We start from the raw sequence: 19,245 nt of genomic DNA, 5'->3' as shown, positions 1-19,245 counted from the left end.
CTCCTCTTTCATCTAACACACACATTGTAAGCAGAAAATTCTTTACTAGTTACAGTGTTTTAGCCTGATGAAATTATTAAATCTCCTTTTCTACAAATGCTTTGTGACCTCATAAAATGTTCAGACCACAACAATTATTCTCCAAGTAACAGGGCTAAATCTTAGTAAGGTCTCAGTGGTGCTGTTCATGAATGATTACATTTATTCCTTTTCTTAGCCCAAGGCTGAGCTTAATCAAGAATTTTGCTGAACCAAAGCATTAAATCCAGACATAATAAATCTGAAGCTATTACACATCTCTGAAACAGTCTTCAGGGCCTTTTTTTTTGCCCCCTCAAAGAAAAAAAGTAGTGGGAGCCAACCAGGGGCATTAACAGAGATTGAAAGTTAGGAAGATGAAAACCATGATGGGAAAATATCACAAAAACACTAATGCCAGTTGTCACTAGGTTGCACCAACAGAAATCTGTACTAAGACCACTTAAACTTTGGTATGGAACACTAAGAATTTAATGACTCAGCACTGTACTGAGATGATGTATGAGCTCACAGCAAGTTTCATGATGTAGCAGTCAATTTAGCAACACTTAGAAAGTAAGACATTAAAAATACACATTTTTTCTGCCTACTTTTGATATAGTGACATTTGTACAAAAAGGAAATATAATTAGCAAGTTATTTTTATGTGCCCATCAATTTTAAACTTGAGCTTTCTGGTACAGTTTGACTTAATATTTTAACTTAATATTTTAACAGAAAGAATGACAACCTCTTTTCTTCTGCCCTCCTCCAGCTTCACCCAAATATATATCCAACCAAAAAATACCCAATCAATTTAGTTCAGCCTCTTGATGTGTATATCAAAGCTACTACATGTCCATCTCTGCTAAGGAGACAGAGCTGTCAGGAGACTATGCATGAGAGCTTAAGTCTAGGTGCGTCCAAATAGCAAAATAAACCTACCGCAAGTGACAATCCAGAACAGTCATGAGACACAACATTGACAAGGAGGACATAGGAGGAAGAAATAAAAATTAAAACATCCACACAAAAACATTAGTAGAAAACATGGAGAAATGACCTTTTTTACATGTGTACATTCATTAACAATTCTGCCTTCCCTAGAAGGAATCTAATCCTCCCAGTGGCCTTTGGTAGAGCTGTATACTCAACTTGAAAAAGTAAGCCTTGTCTGCAATGGAAATGGGTGTCAAGACTGAAAACCTAACCTTATTTTCAACTCATCTCCCATTCTACTTCAGCTACATATTTTGATAATCTTCATATAAATACAATTTCTCTTTTGAATTGTGTTTAGGGAAGTGGATATTTTGAAGCACAAATATCCTAAAAGAGAGAAAAAATTTATCCCCCTTTCTGTAATATTTAGCTATCAATGTGTGACTTTTCAGCTGACTGTGACTCTATTTCAAAATCTTCAACTATGCCAAGTTGCATGGCTCTATAATGATTTAGCATGGATAGGCATAAATAAAAGTAGCTTAGAAGTTCTCCTCCTCCTCAAAAAAAAAAAAAAAAAAAAAAAAAAAAAAAAAAAAAAATCGAGACTAAGATAAAATTTTAAAAATTTTATTTCCAGGAGCTCTTTACACAAATTGCACTGTAGCACTGTCTTCCAACTTCATATGCCTAGGGAACCAGGATCCTGCAAGATGCCATGCGACTAGCAACTGCTATTATCACTTTTAGCTGAAGGCAGAAGTAATTACCACTTACAGGTTCAGGCCTAACAATGACTGAAGCAGGTTTTTCAGTTTTTGACAACATGAGTACTATATGTTGCCCTTTATAATGGCATTAGATTTACATCTTACTCTTCAAGTACTTTTTTAACAATTTGCTTCTCTGAAGCGCTAAAAGGCATTCTTATTATTCCCCTTTATGTTTTATGCCAGAGCCTCTAAAATGTTTCAATTCTCTTAACTGAGGTACGCTACATTTAGCATTGCCTTGAGTTCAGCTAGGTATATTAAAACCTACACTGGTAAGTCAAGATTAACTGTTAGAATAAAAATTGTATCATACAGAAAAAAATGACAGCCAAAATGTTGCATTAGGAATCAAGTTGGCAAAAGCTACTGAATGCCAAGGACTTAAAATCTGTACACTGTCAGACTGCTAGCAATGAATTTAAGGTGCTAATTTAAGAACCTTTCAGCCTGGGTTTGAAATCCCAGACAGTGAGGAGAGGTAGCTGGAGAGTGGTGATCTACTTATTAAAGGTCTGACATTTAAATCAACTGTGAATCTACCCTCCTTAGGTTTAACTGGGCAAAACAAAACATGATAGTTAAATCCCAAAATATCTAGGCAAATGTAGGTTTTAATGATGATACTAAGTATTTTGAATGGAATCATCTTAAAATACCTATCTGTGCAACATTTCAAAGTTTTAGTTCTTTTTGTAGACAAAAGATGCAGGATTTAGTTTTTTATCAAATTTTCCTATTAAAAAGACACAAATGGAGGTCAATATTAATAAAATAACGTAGTTTTGCATTTCAAATACTTGTTTTCTAAGAATCCATGGTCATTTATCCAGGTCCTAATGAATATAATTAAAAACACTTAATAATACATTGTAAATACAACAAAGGCCTTACATAATATGGAACAAATTCCACATAAATATCAATAAAAAAATTGCACATTATTTATCCTATGACAAAGTATTAGTTTTGTTATCATTAGCAGGACATAACAAAGTTCTCCAGAAATTTTTCCATCAGCATAATCAAAGCAGTTCTTCCAAATTATTCTGTGTTCAATGGGAGAGCTAGTTTACTGTAGCCTAGGATATGCCAACAAGTGATGACCTGATTTTCCATACATTGAAGGGGAATTATCTCACAATTTCTTAATATTAATACCTCAGAAAAAAGTCTATAAATCAAATACAGGGATGAATGCTAAATCAAAGTGCTTTAAGAGAAGGAGTTTGCTTCACATTCATCATACGGAGAAAAAAACAGCAGCATAATATCCTCTTCAAGGGAGAACTCAAAATTTCTGCTATGATGTTTCTTGAGCTCATTCTCACTAATCTGTCTAACCTTGGAATACTTCCATCTACATTAGTGATTTTGTATACTGAGGATGTTTTTCTCAGGTGTGAATTTGTCTTGTGTTGGTGCCACACACTCCAGTACACCAGTGTGGCACACACTTTATCTCCAGGAGGAACCAAAGTTGAAATTGTGCACTAGTGCAGTATCTAAAGCACTCCACTTGCAATGGGGATGTAAGGGTCCTCCAGCATTTGCTCTTTGTCCTCTTGTCTCTTTGTCTCTCTTGTCACTGAAACTGAAATAGCTTGGATAGCTCTACACTTAACCATTATTTCCCCCCCTTCTTTGTGCTCCTTTCTGACTCCTCTCATGTGATCTATGGCAGCTGTCATCAGATTTGTAAGGCTTCCTCACCCTCACCTCACTTCCTGATGGAGTGCTCTTGCTCTTCCCCTTCTACATTCTATGTGTCTGGAAAAGCATGCTGACCTGTTCCAGGACTCTTAAGATTGGCTGATGAGCCAATCACTGATGGCTGTTCTGTCACTGAGCAGTGCCATTTCACCACTTGTTCTGGACTGGGCCATGTGTCTCTTTAGCTACTGTGCCTTAAGATTCTCTTTTTGGATCTTGTCCTTGACCAGCTGGCCCTAGTTCTCGGGTTCCCACCTCTGACTTGTATTTCTGATCAACCTGCCTTCAGCTCAGCTTTCTTCCATGCTAGATCCCAACTTCTGGAATAATCTCCTTAATGCTTTTATTCTCTCTTTTTGACTGGGTAATTGCTCCTGTGCTGCTCTAGCTCAACTTCCCCAAAAGTTTTGGGAACACAGACTTGACTGTGCAATATCTTTAAAGTTATTTGCTTCTACTTATGAGGGTTTGCAAAGCAATTCTCTAAATTTCTTTAGTCCTTCCTTTTTGAAAAATCTAGCCCTTTGTCTTCTTAGCTTAGGAAATCTCTGAGTTTTGAGGAAAAATAGATACTTCATGTTTATTTCCTCATTCTGCTGCTTATTCCAAACAGTTTGCTCCAGGAAGAGCAGTATAAAATCCCATTAATAAAAAGCTTTGTTTTTTATCAGGAAGGTATTAGTGGAGTCTTTGGCCCTTAGTATTAAGCCCTGCAACCTCTGCTTCTCTTCCACCAAGTAGATCTGAAAGACAAGCTTTTCTGTCCTTATCAAAATTATGCTCCTCTCAAAGGGCATTATATTAATCTTCTCCAAGTTACTCAGTTGACTTGCAGCTCCAAGTACAGCCTGTTATGTTTAGTCTTCTCCTCTCTAGAACAGAATGAATTCTCCAAACATCACTGAATTGAATGTCCCTGTGGTTTTCCTTTTTCATTATTTCCCCTTGCTTCTGACTCTCATTTTTTCCTCTATTCTATTATTTCTTTCTCAGGTGAACTTATGTGTAAAAAGAAATTTAGAGTTCACAACTACTTTTCTTTATCATATAATCTCAGAATACTGCTAGTAAGATATATAAAGATACATAAACACTGGTCTTGAAAAAAAGTACACACACAGCTACTCCATTTTTGAAGAAAGCAGGATACTCTTGATAAATTCGCCCCTTAAGGATGAGTCCCTATATGCCTGCTCATGTGTTTTTAGCAGAGCAGGGAAATTGGCTGGCTGCTTCATCAGTGATGCCACACCCAGGTTCATCCCTTGTGATACCACTGAGAGGATGCTGTCAATCAGTCCACTCTTCACAGAGCCACTACTGAGACAACAAGCACAGCTTTTTCTAGACACATCGAACAGAAACCTTCAAATGCAACCCAAAAGTTCAAGAAACAGAGAGGTACTTTACCTGGTCTTTCATGCTTTTCCCTAAATCTTTAACATCTTTCATGTTAATAGCATTCTTCCCTCCCTTCTCCTTTCCCTTCTTCTTGTTCTTCTTTTTGAACAAGCATTTCTTACAGAGACAAAAGCAGCAGGTGAGGATTAATAGGACTGCAACTATGGCTATGGCTATTAAGGCCCAAGGTGGCACTGGAAGAGAAAAAGACACACAACAAAAAGATGGTAAACTGTTAGTAGGGTTAAAATTAGAAACAAGTGCATTTCTCTCACAGCTAAGCCTTTTTCAATGAAAATGCCTTGCAGAAATACCTAAGATCCTTTCTAAAATATCCTGTCATTATTTATATATTCCTCCCAACTGAGAATTTGCCCATACAAAGCAAATTTAACACATCTATCTATATACAAGCCTGGTGACACATATCAAGCTCACCTGCAGCTATTTTGATTCATCCACCATCTGAAAAGAGTATATCCAAAATATTTACACTGTGCAATCTGTAAAATGCTCGGCACATTTAAGCAATTACTTGTTTCTTTCTTTTATCATCTCCCCAACCCACCTGGCATTGTGGCTGAATCGGGTGGAACTGACTGGAAATTTCCCTTTTCTGGAATGGCGTCTGATCCAAGCAGTCAGTTCTAATGAACAGCCCTTTTCCTCTGCCCACTGCTGCACTTGACAGATTCGCAGATTCCTCGCAATAGCTGCAGGTCAAGGTCACCAGTGAAGACTGACCAAGGACAGAGGGCTGTCCAATCCATGAGCATTTGCCCTGTCTGGCATCATGCCCTTAACACTAGCAAAGTTTCAGCACACAGCTGTATTCTCACCTATACTCTCCTATAAACAAAAGATTGTGTTACATTTTTTCATTAAGTTCAGGCTGCAGGACATGGCTGAAGCATGAATAAATAAGAGAACACTTACTAGCACAAAATATTCTTGTTAAAGATCAGAATTTTTGGAAAAAAGCAATTAAGATGACACTTAAACACAAGTACTCCAGAAGGCAATGATCTTCACCCAAATCAGCTTTAATGACTACTGATTCCCACATTTATGCAGAACACCTGACAAAATTTTTAATCTTGCAAACTGTCATTTTCTAAAAATCTTGAAATGCACTCAGTTGGTCTGCAAGATACTCAGTACATTACCTAAAGGTCTCTAATATGATACAGAGCTACAGAGCAAAGCCAAAAAGTGAATCAAATTTGACATGTTGACGTCAGTGAATCACAAAAGGGAATGGACAGTATAAACAGAGAAAATTAATTGCCTAAAGGAGCTAAGAGGAGTGAAAAGCCTAGTGACCAGAACTTCCACTACAAATTACCAATTCAGGAAGATCACAGAGCATCTACACCTTCTTTACTCTATATTTAATGAACTTCTTTTCTAACTTTTATTCAAAGAATCCTAATGACAGATAAAAATGTAGGAGAATAGTTAAATATTTCTGTAATATTTTTGAGCCTCCAATTGTTCATTAAATGCAGCTGCTATAAAAGGAAAGCTGTACCATATGTAGAACAAATGAGAACTGATTACTAAACAAATCAATGCTAAGACACAAATGGTGAACAGATTAACAGCTGTTTATGGAATGTATTTTATGAAGTCAGCAGCAGCAATTCTGCCGTTAAAGTTGCATTAGAGCTGCACTTATCACAACTTAAAACCTGTATTTCATGCATTAATATGTATTTTTGTCTTCCAGTCTGGTGTAGTACCATTTAGTAGCACAACTGACTCTTCTACATTTTTTTCACTCAGCACTCAGAAATTTAAACCTTCATCTTTCACAAGAACTATGTGCTCTACTCAAATTCTAAACTTCGCATGTACTTAGTCTGAAACAGCATTTACATAACACTGTATCTAAGAAAATCCACAGGAATTATGACAAAAGGAAATTAATTATGTGCTCAAATTTATAAGCTTTTTGTTTCACTGATTTGTCAGCAGTGCCTGAAGCATGAATATGGGAAGAAGAAACAATATGGCAGCAGGATGCCACTCAGTGAGGTAAGAGAAGAGGAACACATCAAGTGCAGGTAAACTGTAAGAATCAATGGGTTGAGGAGACCAGAAATGTAGGCATTAATAGGACAAACACATATGCATCCTGCAAATGAAAAAGCTTGTGTAGGTAATGAATTCTAGTGCCTTTGTGCTGAAAGTGTTGTATCAGGTGGTATTCTGGCACTGCTGCCTTGGTTCTCTGAAGCATAAACAATGTAGGGTACCTTGGGGAACATTTCAAACACTTGCAGATACCTCAGCTTCTTTTTTACAATGTGTTGTCTGCTCTCATCTGTTTCTAATTTAATTTCAATTTTAATTTCAATAGCTCTCATGATGCAATTAAATGATCATTGAGTTAATATTTGGGACACCTAGAGTTGAGCAGAATTCCTTACTTATCTCTTCAGAAAAAATATGCTTCCTTTTTTTATTAAATAAAGCATAAGCACTAAAGTAAAAAAATTGAGGCAGTACAAAATTTGGACATTTACAAAACCACTGCAAAATTCAAAATCAAAAAGGAATAGATTATTTTTACCAAGAGAAGTGTACTATCTCTGTCAAAGAAATGGCTCATTTGAACATTGTTATCAACAGAGACTGCCCAGTCAATGGATGTAAATAATAGATTTAAGACAGGTTTAAGACAATAGATTTAAAACAGGATACAGTTATCACTGGCTTTGAAGAGATGTTTGTTTTCTTTCAAAAGCATGATACAAATATTTTAAAATGTTAATAATTTTACATTTTACATAACATTGACAAAGTTTTCCAGAATTACTAAAGACTTTGAGGTTTTTTCTACTTGTGCTCCCCAATTTATGATGCTGCCAGAGGAGCCTTAAATTTGGAAAAAGATAAGGGTTCAAAAGCTACTTTTCTATAAAGTCATCTCCAGGTGGACAGACTGAAGTCACTAGTTAATTTGGAAGACTCAAATCTGCAGCCTTTTTTTTTGGGCTGCTGTTTACCAACTGTGACTAGTATCTATAAAAATCTTATCAACAGTGTACGACATTTCTTTTTATGAAGCAGCTCATACTGAAGATCCATATTGATTGATTTCAGTTGGACTTTACCCATGCTTATGCCAGATTTTCAAAGAATTATATTTTACCAGTGGACAACAGTAGGAACCTACAGTTTGAAGATTACCTCGATCCACGTTGTACCAGTTTGACCAGGCTCAGCAGCTTGAAAACACAGGAGGTCTCTGGACATGAACCACTGAACAAAAGACCTCCGTGGCAGATGCTGCAGGGTGGGTGACTTGGAAAATACAAATCATGACCCATGCAGATCAATGGTGTCAGGGAGCCAGAAGCTTCTTGTACAACTTGTCTTACCGACTGCCTGCACAAGGGGGTGCTTTGAAACAAGCAATACTTACCTACCCGACCAAGCAAAAGCTATTGGTTTAAGGATAATTAATATGTGTGTAAACTTTCTGGTGTTTCACTGCTATTTTCTTTGTTCTACTCCTCTGGGAAAATACAGAATACTTATTTTGAAGAAGCTGTCATGAATGTCTAAGTGATTTGGTGATTCTACAAAGCTCTTAAAGACAAATCTATAAGAGGGGATTTGCTGAGTAGCAGTTAGTAAATAAGGTCTTGAATTAGTGTTATTGATCCAATCCAGATATGCTCTAAGACTTTAGTCAGAAATGCAGGAATGAAGCCTATTTGCAAAAGGAGAGTGTAGAGAAAAAGAAACACATGGCTTACTCCTGGGCAATAGCAGGGCACTGAAAGGAGTAAGCTCCAGGAATGTGTTGAATCAAGGCATTTGGAGTACCAATTTTGCATACTTCACCCATGCTGAACAACAGTCAGTCATGGATGCAGATAAATGTGAGCTCTCTTATCCCTCTCTGTTGCTTCCTTCCACTGATGCCAGCCAGGGATGTGTGCAAACTGTGGGTCATTTGAGGCACTTGATACATTTCACAAATAAAGCAGCTGTGATGCTCCTAGATTACCATTTTAGTTGGGCTTAGGAGTCTGCTTACAAGGCTTGTCTCCAGACCATACCCATAGGCCATGCATGCTTGTACTCATGTTCTGCGGCGATCCTGAGGGCACAAGGGACAGATGCCCCCAGAGGTCACCCAGTGATGCTCCAACTGCAAAAGGCAATTTGCCCATGAGAGTGATCCTAATCCAAAGCACTACCCCTACAAACCTCGAGTCCTCAGGACTGACTGCTTCATTTCACTGACTTGCTTCTACTGAGCTGCACTAAATACAGCTATTGTCCCCAACCTGTCATTAAATTTTGGTCCTTTGAGCATGCTAGATTCAAAGGTAAGGATGTATTACTGAGTTAGTCAATATGAGCTACAAATTTTGTCCTTTATATAAAGACATCCTTACCTGGCTTTACACAAAATACTTGGAGAGGTACAGGTCTAAAACTGACATTTCTGTTATGATCTAAAACTATCAAATGCCTTGGAGGACATCTGACTGCAGAAGAAAGACTTCAAGAGGGAAGACACAAAACGTGCAGCACGGAAGTGCTGCAGTCTGGGAAAGAGAATAAAATCCTTAATCCTAATTATTTTCTTCCCTTTCTAAGTGCAATGTCAGAGGAAACTTTACTATCTTAGAACACAAGTGGAAGGAAGGTCAATGAAGAACTGAAGAGAAGAGCTGAATTAAAAAGTGTAGACTCCCATACCAAAAATACTGTTCATCAAAAATTTCCAATTAAGCAGTTTAAATTCACAATTTAAACTGTGACAGCAAAGGACTACCAGATGATGGCAGCTTCCATATTATTCAGGCCCACAGCATGCTGGAATTAACAAATAGTAATAATCTATATTTCAGAGGGGACATGACACTTAACAGGAAGCTGCAACTGCCAAGTAGCTTTATGTGAAGCACATTGCTGTAATCTAAACTTCTGTTAGCCTGAACATGGGCTCATCAGCAGTTTTCATTTATGAAACCGTAGTTTTTTTTCTTAGTTTTTGTGTTTACAGATTCTAATCCAGGAGGAAATTCCATATATAGCCATATTCAGACTTTTTGTACAGAAATTTCCCAGGGACCATGTTCTGGAAATTAGGTTGACATTCTTTAGAAGTTACTTATAGAAAACGTCCTGAAAGCAAGGACCCAGGTAAAAGATACCACTCCTATAGCAGAATGAATACAAAGGTACAATGAAAAGAAAAGAAAATGCTGAAACATTGTAAAATGACTCAAGAAAGACAAAAAGTGAAAATATATACTTGCATATACTAGCATTCAAAGTACTAGCATTCAGGCTTATACAGATGCATTTCCACTCCAGACATTTTTCTGTGTGACTTCTTGTTTTAATAGCATGCTCGCAAAATATTACTTTTACTTTCTTACATTCACTGCAAGATTTTTTTTTTCTGTTTAAAGTTCACACTGCTACCTTTGACCCATCACTAGAATGAACCATTACTAAATAACTTAATGAATGTACTCATGCTCGTATTTCTCCCCTTTACTTTTTGAGCATGTGCAGTTGCATAAAACACTCTCTGTGAATAGTTTATGGAAGTTACTGAAGCCCTAACTCTGCTAAAAGAGGTATGTTCTGACAGTGAAAGATCCCCACAAAAAATAAGTCTTTGGAAGTGCACTGATCAGATGAGTTCACTGACTGAATACACCCCTGCCTATAGCTTTTTAGACATTATCATGCAAAATTTCTATTATCAAACATTCCATTCTTTGCAAATAAACCTGCACTGAATTTAGCAGTAATCCTTGGTACAGCTACAAATTAAGCCAAGGTGCTTGGGCTGTTTGAGAATATGATGTGCCTATTGTATGCTCAAAATCTGAAAGTCAAAATCCATAAAAGAACTAAGATACTTACCTAGGAGCAAAACCACACCTACTACTGTAATCTGAAGGTCATTTATGTTTATTACTGCTGGTATTAATTCACCTTTTACAGCATGTGGTATGTTCTGTCAAACTAAAACACAATTAGCCAACACTGTTATCTTCTTCCTCCAGAGCACAACTATTTGTCTGTGTTCCTCCCTCCCTCTTTTATCTCTCCTTCAGTTCCTCACTGCTCAGTCTCACCAGCTCCTCTGCCCCTCGTCTCTGGAGATACATGGGGGAGAAAGCAACAGAAAGCAAGATGGGATGAGGCAGGATAGTGAAGTAGCCAGAGGGAGGAAGTAAAGCTGCTGAGATGTCTCCTTCTTGAAGGAAGTACCTCAGAGAGGTTGGCCTTCAAAGGCCTTCAAGCTTAAATGTCGGGTTTCATCTGTATAAATATTACAATGACAATAGCTCCTGCTAACCTGCACATTCCCCTTCACCCCCAATCAAAATGAGACAGAATAAGAGCAGGAGAGTGTTAGCACAGCCCCGTGCTCTGCTGGCTCTGTCACTGTCACCTGGGGCTGCTCTCTTGGGCTCATTTTCAGCTCAACCGAGGCACCACCTCTTTGTTGGCCACATGGCTCCTCAGCAAGGTCCCTCCTGTGGTCTCTGGCACCAGGCTGCCCTTCCCAGCAGTGCCATGCTTCCGCAGGGATGTCAGCTATCCTCCTACCCTTTCACAGCTCTCAGCCCTCCTGCAGGCTCCTGCTTCCCACTTCCTCCTCTATCAACTCTAGCAAATACAGCAATTTCTTTCATTGTCCTCTATGAAAGATGATACACTGCTCCTGGAACACAATGACCCACAGGAGACACCAGCAGCCCAGCTTCCTGCTGCATAGCATGTCCCTTGGGAATTACTGCAACTCTGGCGAGTGTGACAAATACAATAGGCCTCTTTCCAGCAAAACCTCTAGGGCATTTCATACAGAAAACAGTGTAGAGAAAGGAATGACTTTGGGGAGAGATGTTTTCTAATCCAGTAGGGTGGCTGTAGTCAAGCAAGGGTTGGCCTCTTCTCCAGGTCACCAGTGATAGGATGAGAGGACACACCCTTAAGCTGAACCAGAGTTAGGTATCAGAAAAAAAATCTTCACCGAAAGAGTGCTTCAGCATTGCAACGGGCTGCACAGAGAGGTGATTGAGTCACCATCCCTGGAGGTGTTTAAAAAAGACTCGGGGCCATGGTTTAGCTGATAAGGTAATGCTGGGTCACAGGTCAGACTCGGTGACCTCAAAGGTCTTTTCCAATCCAGTTTACTCTGTGTTTCTGTGAGATAATATTTTTAGAATGATTATTCTTATTGGCTAATATATTTGTTGTTACAAAATAAAATTAAAAAAAAAGAGTTCAGGATTTAGAAAATTACTAGACAGTGCTGGGGCACCCTGAGCAGCTGGAAAAGATGAAGAAGGCTGGAGCCTCCAACCATACCTGGAAGCCAGAGACGTTTGCTGAGTACTCTTCAAAAACAATGTACTTACAACAGTTGAGGCCAAATACTTCCTTGAGAAGGGACAAAATAATCCATGAGATTAATATTCAACTATGATAAACAAATGTAGAAGTCTGAGATTACGGCTTTCCATCATGTGAACAGTTCTATTTTGCGGTTAAAATGATGCCTTAAGTCTTAGCTTACATATTATCCAGGTTCTGTATGGCATTAATATATAATTCTGAGCTTCATATAAAATCTTAGTAAGTTCTCCTCACAGTTTAGTCAGACAAAACAATCCTTTTCTAGCCTAAGAACCAAGAACACCATTGCAGCTTCAGGCCCAAAAACTATAAACAACAGTGAATTGAGGTGAGCAATCTGGGATGATGAGGCTTCATAACCTGAAGCTGTCATTGGACAATTAACCCCAGTATGTAAACGACCAAAACTTATAAAAGTGTGAAAACTCATCACCTGTCATCCATCTTGGGTGGACGGGCTCTTGTACTGCCCAAGGTGTATCCTTTGAAGGCCTTTTAAAAACAATACCTACTTTATTCCTTTAACTGTCTAGCCTCTGTTCCAGGTAGCCTCTCAAGGCATCAAAAATTACTTTTGCTTTTCTTGTGATAGCCACAATATATTGCACCTCTAACCATAACTGATAAACTGTAGGAAAATACAACAATTAAAAAAAATCTGACTTGGAACTGGAAGTTCCAAAGAGACAAAATACTCCAGTTGTATCAATCCCAGGACCCAAAAATCAAGAGAATAAGCCTCAAAAATAATGAAACTGATGGGAAAAATGAATTATGCCTATGTATGTTTGATTTTCATGTTTATTCTTTCTTGTCTATACACCTTAGATTTCATTGTTTGCAATGGACACTGCTCTTATACTCCTTTTCATTTTTTTAATATTTTCCAGGTTTGCCCTGCAAACGTGAGAGTCAATAATATATTTAAATGTTTGAAAGTGCAATCACATTTCTTGCATTCTAGAATTTGTCATGCATACTATATATGAATATTATAAATTCCCACATTAAGTATGAACTCCACTGCCTAGGAAGAAAGAGCTAATTTGCATACCTTTTTTGTAATATACTATGCAGGGGTAAAGTCCTTTAAAAGAGGAATAAATCTGTGAATTCTTAGAAGATGAACTTACAGAAACATCGTGTTTGCCAATGTTCTGTTAACATACACAGTCTTAACACAGGATGCTATTACACAATGACTTAGGATTTAAAGGACAGTAACTACTATTAAAAGATAACAAACACTGGAATAGTACATCAATTTCCCAGTGAAAGTAAGAAACAGCTTTATTTCTTTCTGGTATTTAATATTAACTTAAAAGTTCTCAAATAGAAAATTGCTTACATATAGCAATTTTCACCAGTAGATCACAAAGTATCTTATAAAGGAGGTAGGTATCTGAACTTCACAGGTGGAAACACTCATACATACAAAATAAAATTACCTTGGTTAGAACACAGAAAACAGTGTGAGAGCATCAGAACAGTGAAGTTCATGTCATCTGCAGGTCCTAGGCACCCACCCACAAGTATAGGGAGCTAAGGGCTGGAGGATGTCCCACACATGGTGCAAGCAAAGCCAACCTTGGATGCTACCAGAGGGGGCACTCCCAGTGCCACCCTGGGGTGCATGGACACTGCCTGGGGCCTTGGTAGCACAGAGGCCACACAAACTCACAGCCAGAATGAGTCCCTTCAGCACACCAAATCATCAGCATTGTGGGCTATGTAAGGCAGCAGAACCATGCACACTTCAGAGGTGCCTTGCACACTAGCATCAGGCCCCTTAAGGCTGCAATCTTTCCAACATACCTCACTGGCACCTCAGCTACTGCAGTGCCAGGAGCCTTGCGCAGCTCTTAGGGCACCTGCTCCTCTCTGCTTCTTCCCAAGATGCAAGTCAGAGAACCACTTTCAGATTTTCTGCATGGATATTTAATACAAAAGAGTGATGCTGCTGAGAAGGACAGGAGGTGGCACTTCCTACCCTGGTGAAACTGTTACTATCTGTAGGGTAGATACTGTGTCACAGAGAATATAATGATATGCCTTGCTTTGAAAATGTTCCAGCCTTGCAGAAGCCTTTGGGACCTTAAAACTTAATTTTATCATTATAGATCTGTAGCACAAAGAGATTTGACTTTCGTTTGTTATGCTCTGCTACTGTGGTGCATTAACCCTGGATAGATTCTAGGTGCCTGCTGAAGTTGCTCTATCCCTTGTTTTCTCAGCTGGGTAGAGAGGAAAGTATCACTGAAGGTCCTGGGTCATGGAAAGGACATGGAAAGATCACTCACCCAGTAATGTTGTAAAACAGACTGAGCTTGGGGAAATTAGCTTAATTTCAATCAAGTAAGCTTATTATCAATCAAGTAAGGTATGAGAAATAAACCCAAATATTAAAACATCTTCCCTTCTTTGTGGGATCAATATTTCTCCTACCATTCTCTACCTCCTCCTCCTCAGTGGTGCAGAGGGACAGAGAATGGGGTTTGCAGTCAGTCAATCACACATCTCTACCCCTCCTTCACAGTCCTGCAGGGGGAGGACTCCTTACACTTTTTCCTTGCTTCAGCATGGGCTCCTTGCCATGGGAGACAGTCCTCCACAACCTTCTCCAACACGTGCTTCCCACACTGCAGCTGTTCACAAACTGCTCCAGTGTAGGACCCTCCCTCAGGGTGCAGCCCTTCAGGAACACACGGCTCCAGAGTGGGTCCTCCATGGGGTCACAGTCCTGCCAGCAAACCTGCTCAGTGCTCCTTTGTTCCCCTCAGGGCCACAGCTCCTGCCAGGAGCCTGCTGAAGCTCGAGCTTCCCATAGGGTCACAACCTCCTTCAGGCCTTAATACTCCAGTGTGGGGGCCTCCATGGTTGCAAATGGATCTCTGCATTCCTGTGGACCTCCAGTGACTGCAGGGTCACATCCTCTCTCACCCTGTTCTGCACCACGGGCTGCAGGGGAATCTCTGCTCCAGTGCCTGGAGCACCTCCTCCCCTCTGCCCGGACCTCAGGGTCTAATTCTTACTTGAAGCTTCAGAAACAATCCTTTTACTTCCTGATTCCTGATTGCCATTTTATTATCCAGACAGCAATACTGTAACCAGAATCCACACCCTCAGATGAAGCACTGAATTACGGGATACCACAGATTAAACAGAATTCCTTCCTCATACATACCAAACCGATGTACTGCCTCTCCATGTGAAATCAGATCAAATGTAAAAAATGTAAAGTACTATTTTGTAAACAATCAAATTCTCTTCATAAAGGCATGACAGCCTTTCCTTTAAAATTGTATCTTTCACCTCCATCCATTACACAGCCCAGGAGAGCTACAGTATTGAATTTGAACAGATACTAAGCAGGTTCTTATGTCTGTTTTTATCCAGCCCTTGAAAAGGCCTGTGATGAAGTTGTTTCTCTCTCCCTCTGAAAGGTAAGATAAAGACAGATGGAAAAGACCCTTCTACAGCCTAGAATGTCATATATATATATATATATATATATATATATATATATATATATATGCATTGTACGTGTCCTCCACTCATTAAAGAAACAGATGCATTCTGCAGTTAAGAATTCTGGGAACAGTTAATTTCAAAAATGTATTAATACTTTCAGACATAAAAGCCTTTGTTGGTTTTGTTTTGTTTTGTTGTTTTTTTTTTGTAAAGGGGTTCAACAGGAAGCATTCACATACTTTAGTAAACAGTGAGAAAGACTAATTTTAATAGGCTGGGGACCTTTTTCTTCAGTGTCCAGAATGATTTACCAAAAATTAATTGCATGGTTTTAATACTGATAAATCAATTATAAAAACAATCAAGGAGCAAAGCAAAACCAATCTTCTTCTTCCAAAGAGAATTATGTTAGTACAATTGCAATATGTAGGCAGCAATTGACCATATTTCTTTCTGTGACAGGAATGTATCTCAAAAAGCATATTCCTTGTGCTGGGCAGTAGTGCATGCTCAGTAAAATCAACCAAATATCTTCATTTTTTTATCTGTTATTTTAAATGTACAGCTAAAACTCTGAATAACGTTATTTCATTAAATATTGTCTTATTAATAGACATTTGTGTGTGGGTAGTGCCTACAGGCACTGACTCAGAAAAAATGCCTCACCAGATCACACACTGCACACAGATGAAATAAAAGGACAATGCTGCCTGAGAGGCTTTTCAGTGAAAGGGCCCAAACGTGTGTGGTGGGCACGTACCCATCTTGGTCTGACTGCCCACAAGAGCTGTGCCCTTGCCCCATCATCAGCCTACAAGAATGCACCAGACATGCCCACTGCCAGATCCAGAGTGTCCAAACACATCACAGAGCTCTCCTGTGTATGGCCCTTGCTAAATAGCCCTTCTATCTTCTCAACACGATCCTCCTAGGATCCCGTCTACCCAGGACATGAATGCCCTCTTTCTGGAGAGAACACACTCAGGCAGCTTGGCAGCTCCATATCTCACCAGTGGCCAAGCTTATGGCTATGGCTGGGCCCTGAAAGAAAGGACACAGGAAATGAAGCAGCTCTCTTTGCCAGGACCCGCCAAAAGAAGTGCCTAAGCTGATTGTGCTATTGAGGCACTTGTAGTTTGCTCCAAATTAAGACTATATAGTCCTGTCTATTTTTTTTGTACAAATGGTTGTATGGCAAGCACTTTCACACTGAATGTTCAGTGTGAGATTAAATTCCCTGTCCCTAGTCACCCTGACTTAAACATCACACAGGGTTCATAATTTTTGTTTATAGGCTGGCTGTAATACCAACATTGTTCCTACAATACTTAGGCGCTACGGTTGCAGGTAGAATTAGCATGTTCATGGGGATCATCAATAAGATGCACTTTTTTGGTTCAGTGTCCCCTCAAATCTGAATGCAGAGCTAAGATTGCCAGATAATCGTGGTCTTGGTGCATGGCCAGCAAAACCTGAAGTGCACCATACAGAGGCAAGAGCTCAGACCATGTATCAGTCATAGAAAGAGGGAGGGCAGGGTGCTGGAGGTGTGACTGAGGTGCTCCACCTCAGGATGGCTTGGCTCACCACAGTAGAAGTAAGCAAGTCTGGTTGCAGTTATATGTATGCATTTTTCCAAGGGAGATCAGATTGTATATTAACAGTATCAATCATGCAGGGATATGCAGGAGCAAGTTCCTGGCAGACATTCTACTCAGCTTGTGGTCATGACACTGGTTCATGAGACTGCGGGCATAATGCTGTGGGCTCTGCTGCACTGGTTTATGGTATGTGCCTGGCTGGTCAGGGTAGCTGGGCCATCTGTTCTGCAGTGTGGTTTGCCAGACTGCCTGGGGGTGTGTGTGAAGGACTCAATGGTCCCAGGCTGGTGCCCCAGGCATTCAAACTAAAATCTTTTCATGACCTCTATCTATTAAGCAGAGGTGCTGCTTGGGTTATTTTTTGGGTTTTTCAAATTTCGAGATAACAGGTACCAACAGATCAGCTACTCTAAGCTTCATCCCAGTGTTGGGACGGAAAGACAAACCCATTCTTGTGTCACACCTCATCTCTGCCTCAAAAAAGCACCACAAAAGACAATTCCCTTTGCTCCTTCCCTGCCAAGATAAACTTGCCAAGAAAGCACCACTGATACAAATTCACACAACAGCTTTTGCAGATGTCTGCTCTGTTCCACCAGCACACAGCTATCACCATGATCTGTATAAGAATAAATATTATAAAAATAGTTCTGTGGAATCTGCATGTTATTAGACACTTATACTGCTAATAAGGAAAAATGAAATTTATTCTGGTTATTTACAAACTGTATACAACTCAAATCCCTCAGACAAAATGTTTTCACCTGCTCTTTAATAAAAAAAAGCATGCTTTGACCTTTCTTTCTCTTTTTATGTGTTTCATTTTAAAAGACTGAAACAAAGAATCTAAACATGGGTTGGGCCCTTGCCTAGTATTTTGACCTCGTTTATTTTGAAAGACGCTATCAAGGTTGCAGGCTTATATCAGCAGCAGCCTTTGTCAGAAAAAAAATCTATCTTCAAGGTATGGTTAAGGTTAATAGCCATGTTGCTTTTCTTTTTCAGAAGCTCATTTAGCAGCACAATTATGATGAGGATGATAATGATTGATTACTAACTTCTGTCTTTTTGCACGAAAAGCACCATTCCTGACTGGATAACCATAAATGCTGCACTGATCATTAACGTTGTTGCAGGAACCACTGCCAAAGTGATAAATAGATTTGGTTTACATTAGCTACCAGTCTAAAAGCATCATTTGACCTCATTAATAGATCTAATAAAATCTGGAATCATGCTCCATAAGAAGGAAGACTGTCCTTTTTTAGAACAAGACCTCGATGGCTTTTTTTCTGATCTCCATAAATATAAGAGCTGATACTTGGTACCATTGTAAGGTGACAATTCTCTCCAAAACACTCAGTGCAAATGCTGGGCATCCAAGTTAGTCTTACTTCTTCAGTCTGAAAGAAACTTAAACTGTTCCTGGGGAGCATTAAAAGATACCTGTACAAGACCAGTGAATCTGCATTTCTTGGAAAAGTGGTCAGTTTGCTGAAGGAACCAAGGACATATTTATGCATAGAGGTTTGTAAATTTCATGTTAGTACACTGAAATTGCCTCAGCATATATAGCTGATGTATAGATACAACATTTTAGATGCGTGAAAAGGCAAATATGCAGACTGCATTTGATGCCTTAATACACATTTCCTACATGCTACAGGTTCTTTTCTCATTCATCTTTACTTCTGTAAGGTACACATATAACAGACTCCTCACGGCTGCCGCACTTCTCACTTTACCTACCTAGCAATGTTAGAAGTTCATAATTCAGCGTACCTGGAATATATTTTTTTCATAGTGTGCTTTAGCCTTCTGCTAATTAGACTAAATAATTAATTTACATGAGCTCTAATCAGGCCTTATATTCAGTTGGGCCATGAGAGTGTGTTGTAACTGTTATAGCTGTAACTCAAAGT

The 19,245-nt window shown here is 39.1% G+C and overlaps 1 protein-coding gene across 4 annotated transcripts in view; it reads right to left on the bottom strand.

The window, feature by feature from the left end:
- SYT1 (synaptotagmin 1) overlaps positions 1 to 19,245 on the bottom strand; it is a 327,942-nt gene that overhangs the window by 81,451 nt on the left and 227,246 nt on the right. For all 4 annotated transcript variants that reach the window (XM_021528113.3, XM_021528116.3, XM_021528115.3 and 1 more), the window contains one exon: positions 4,854 to 5,038. In XM_021528113.3, coding sequence (XP_021383788.1) covers positions 4,854 to 5,038 — 185 coding nt within the window. The remainder of the gene's footprint in view (positions 1 to 4,853; positions 5,039 to 19,245) is intronic.

Source organism: Lonchura striata, chromosome 5 (assembly GCF_046129695.1).
Source record: "Lonchura striata isolate bLonStr1 chromosome 5, bLonStr1.mat, whole genome shotgun sequence".
In the NCBI taxonomy this organism is placed as follows: domain Eukaryota; kingdom Metazoa; phylum Chordata; class Aves; order Passeriformes; family Estrildidae; genus Lonchura; species Lonchura striata.
This window is presented reverse-complemented; position numbering and strand designations above follow the sequence as displayed.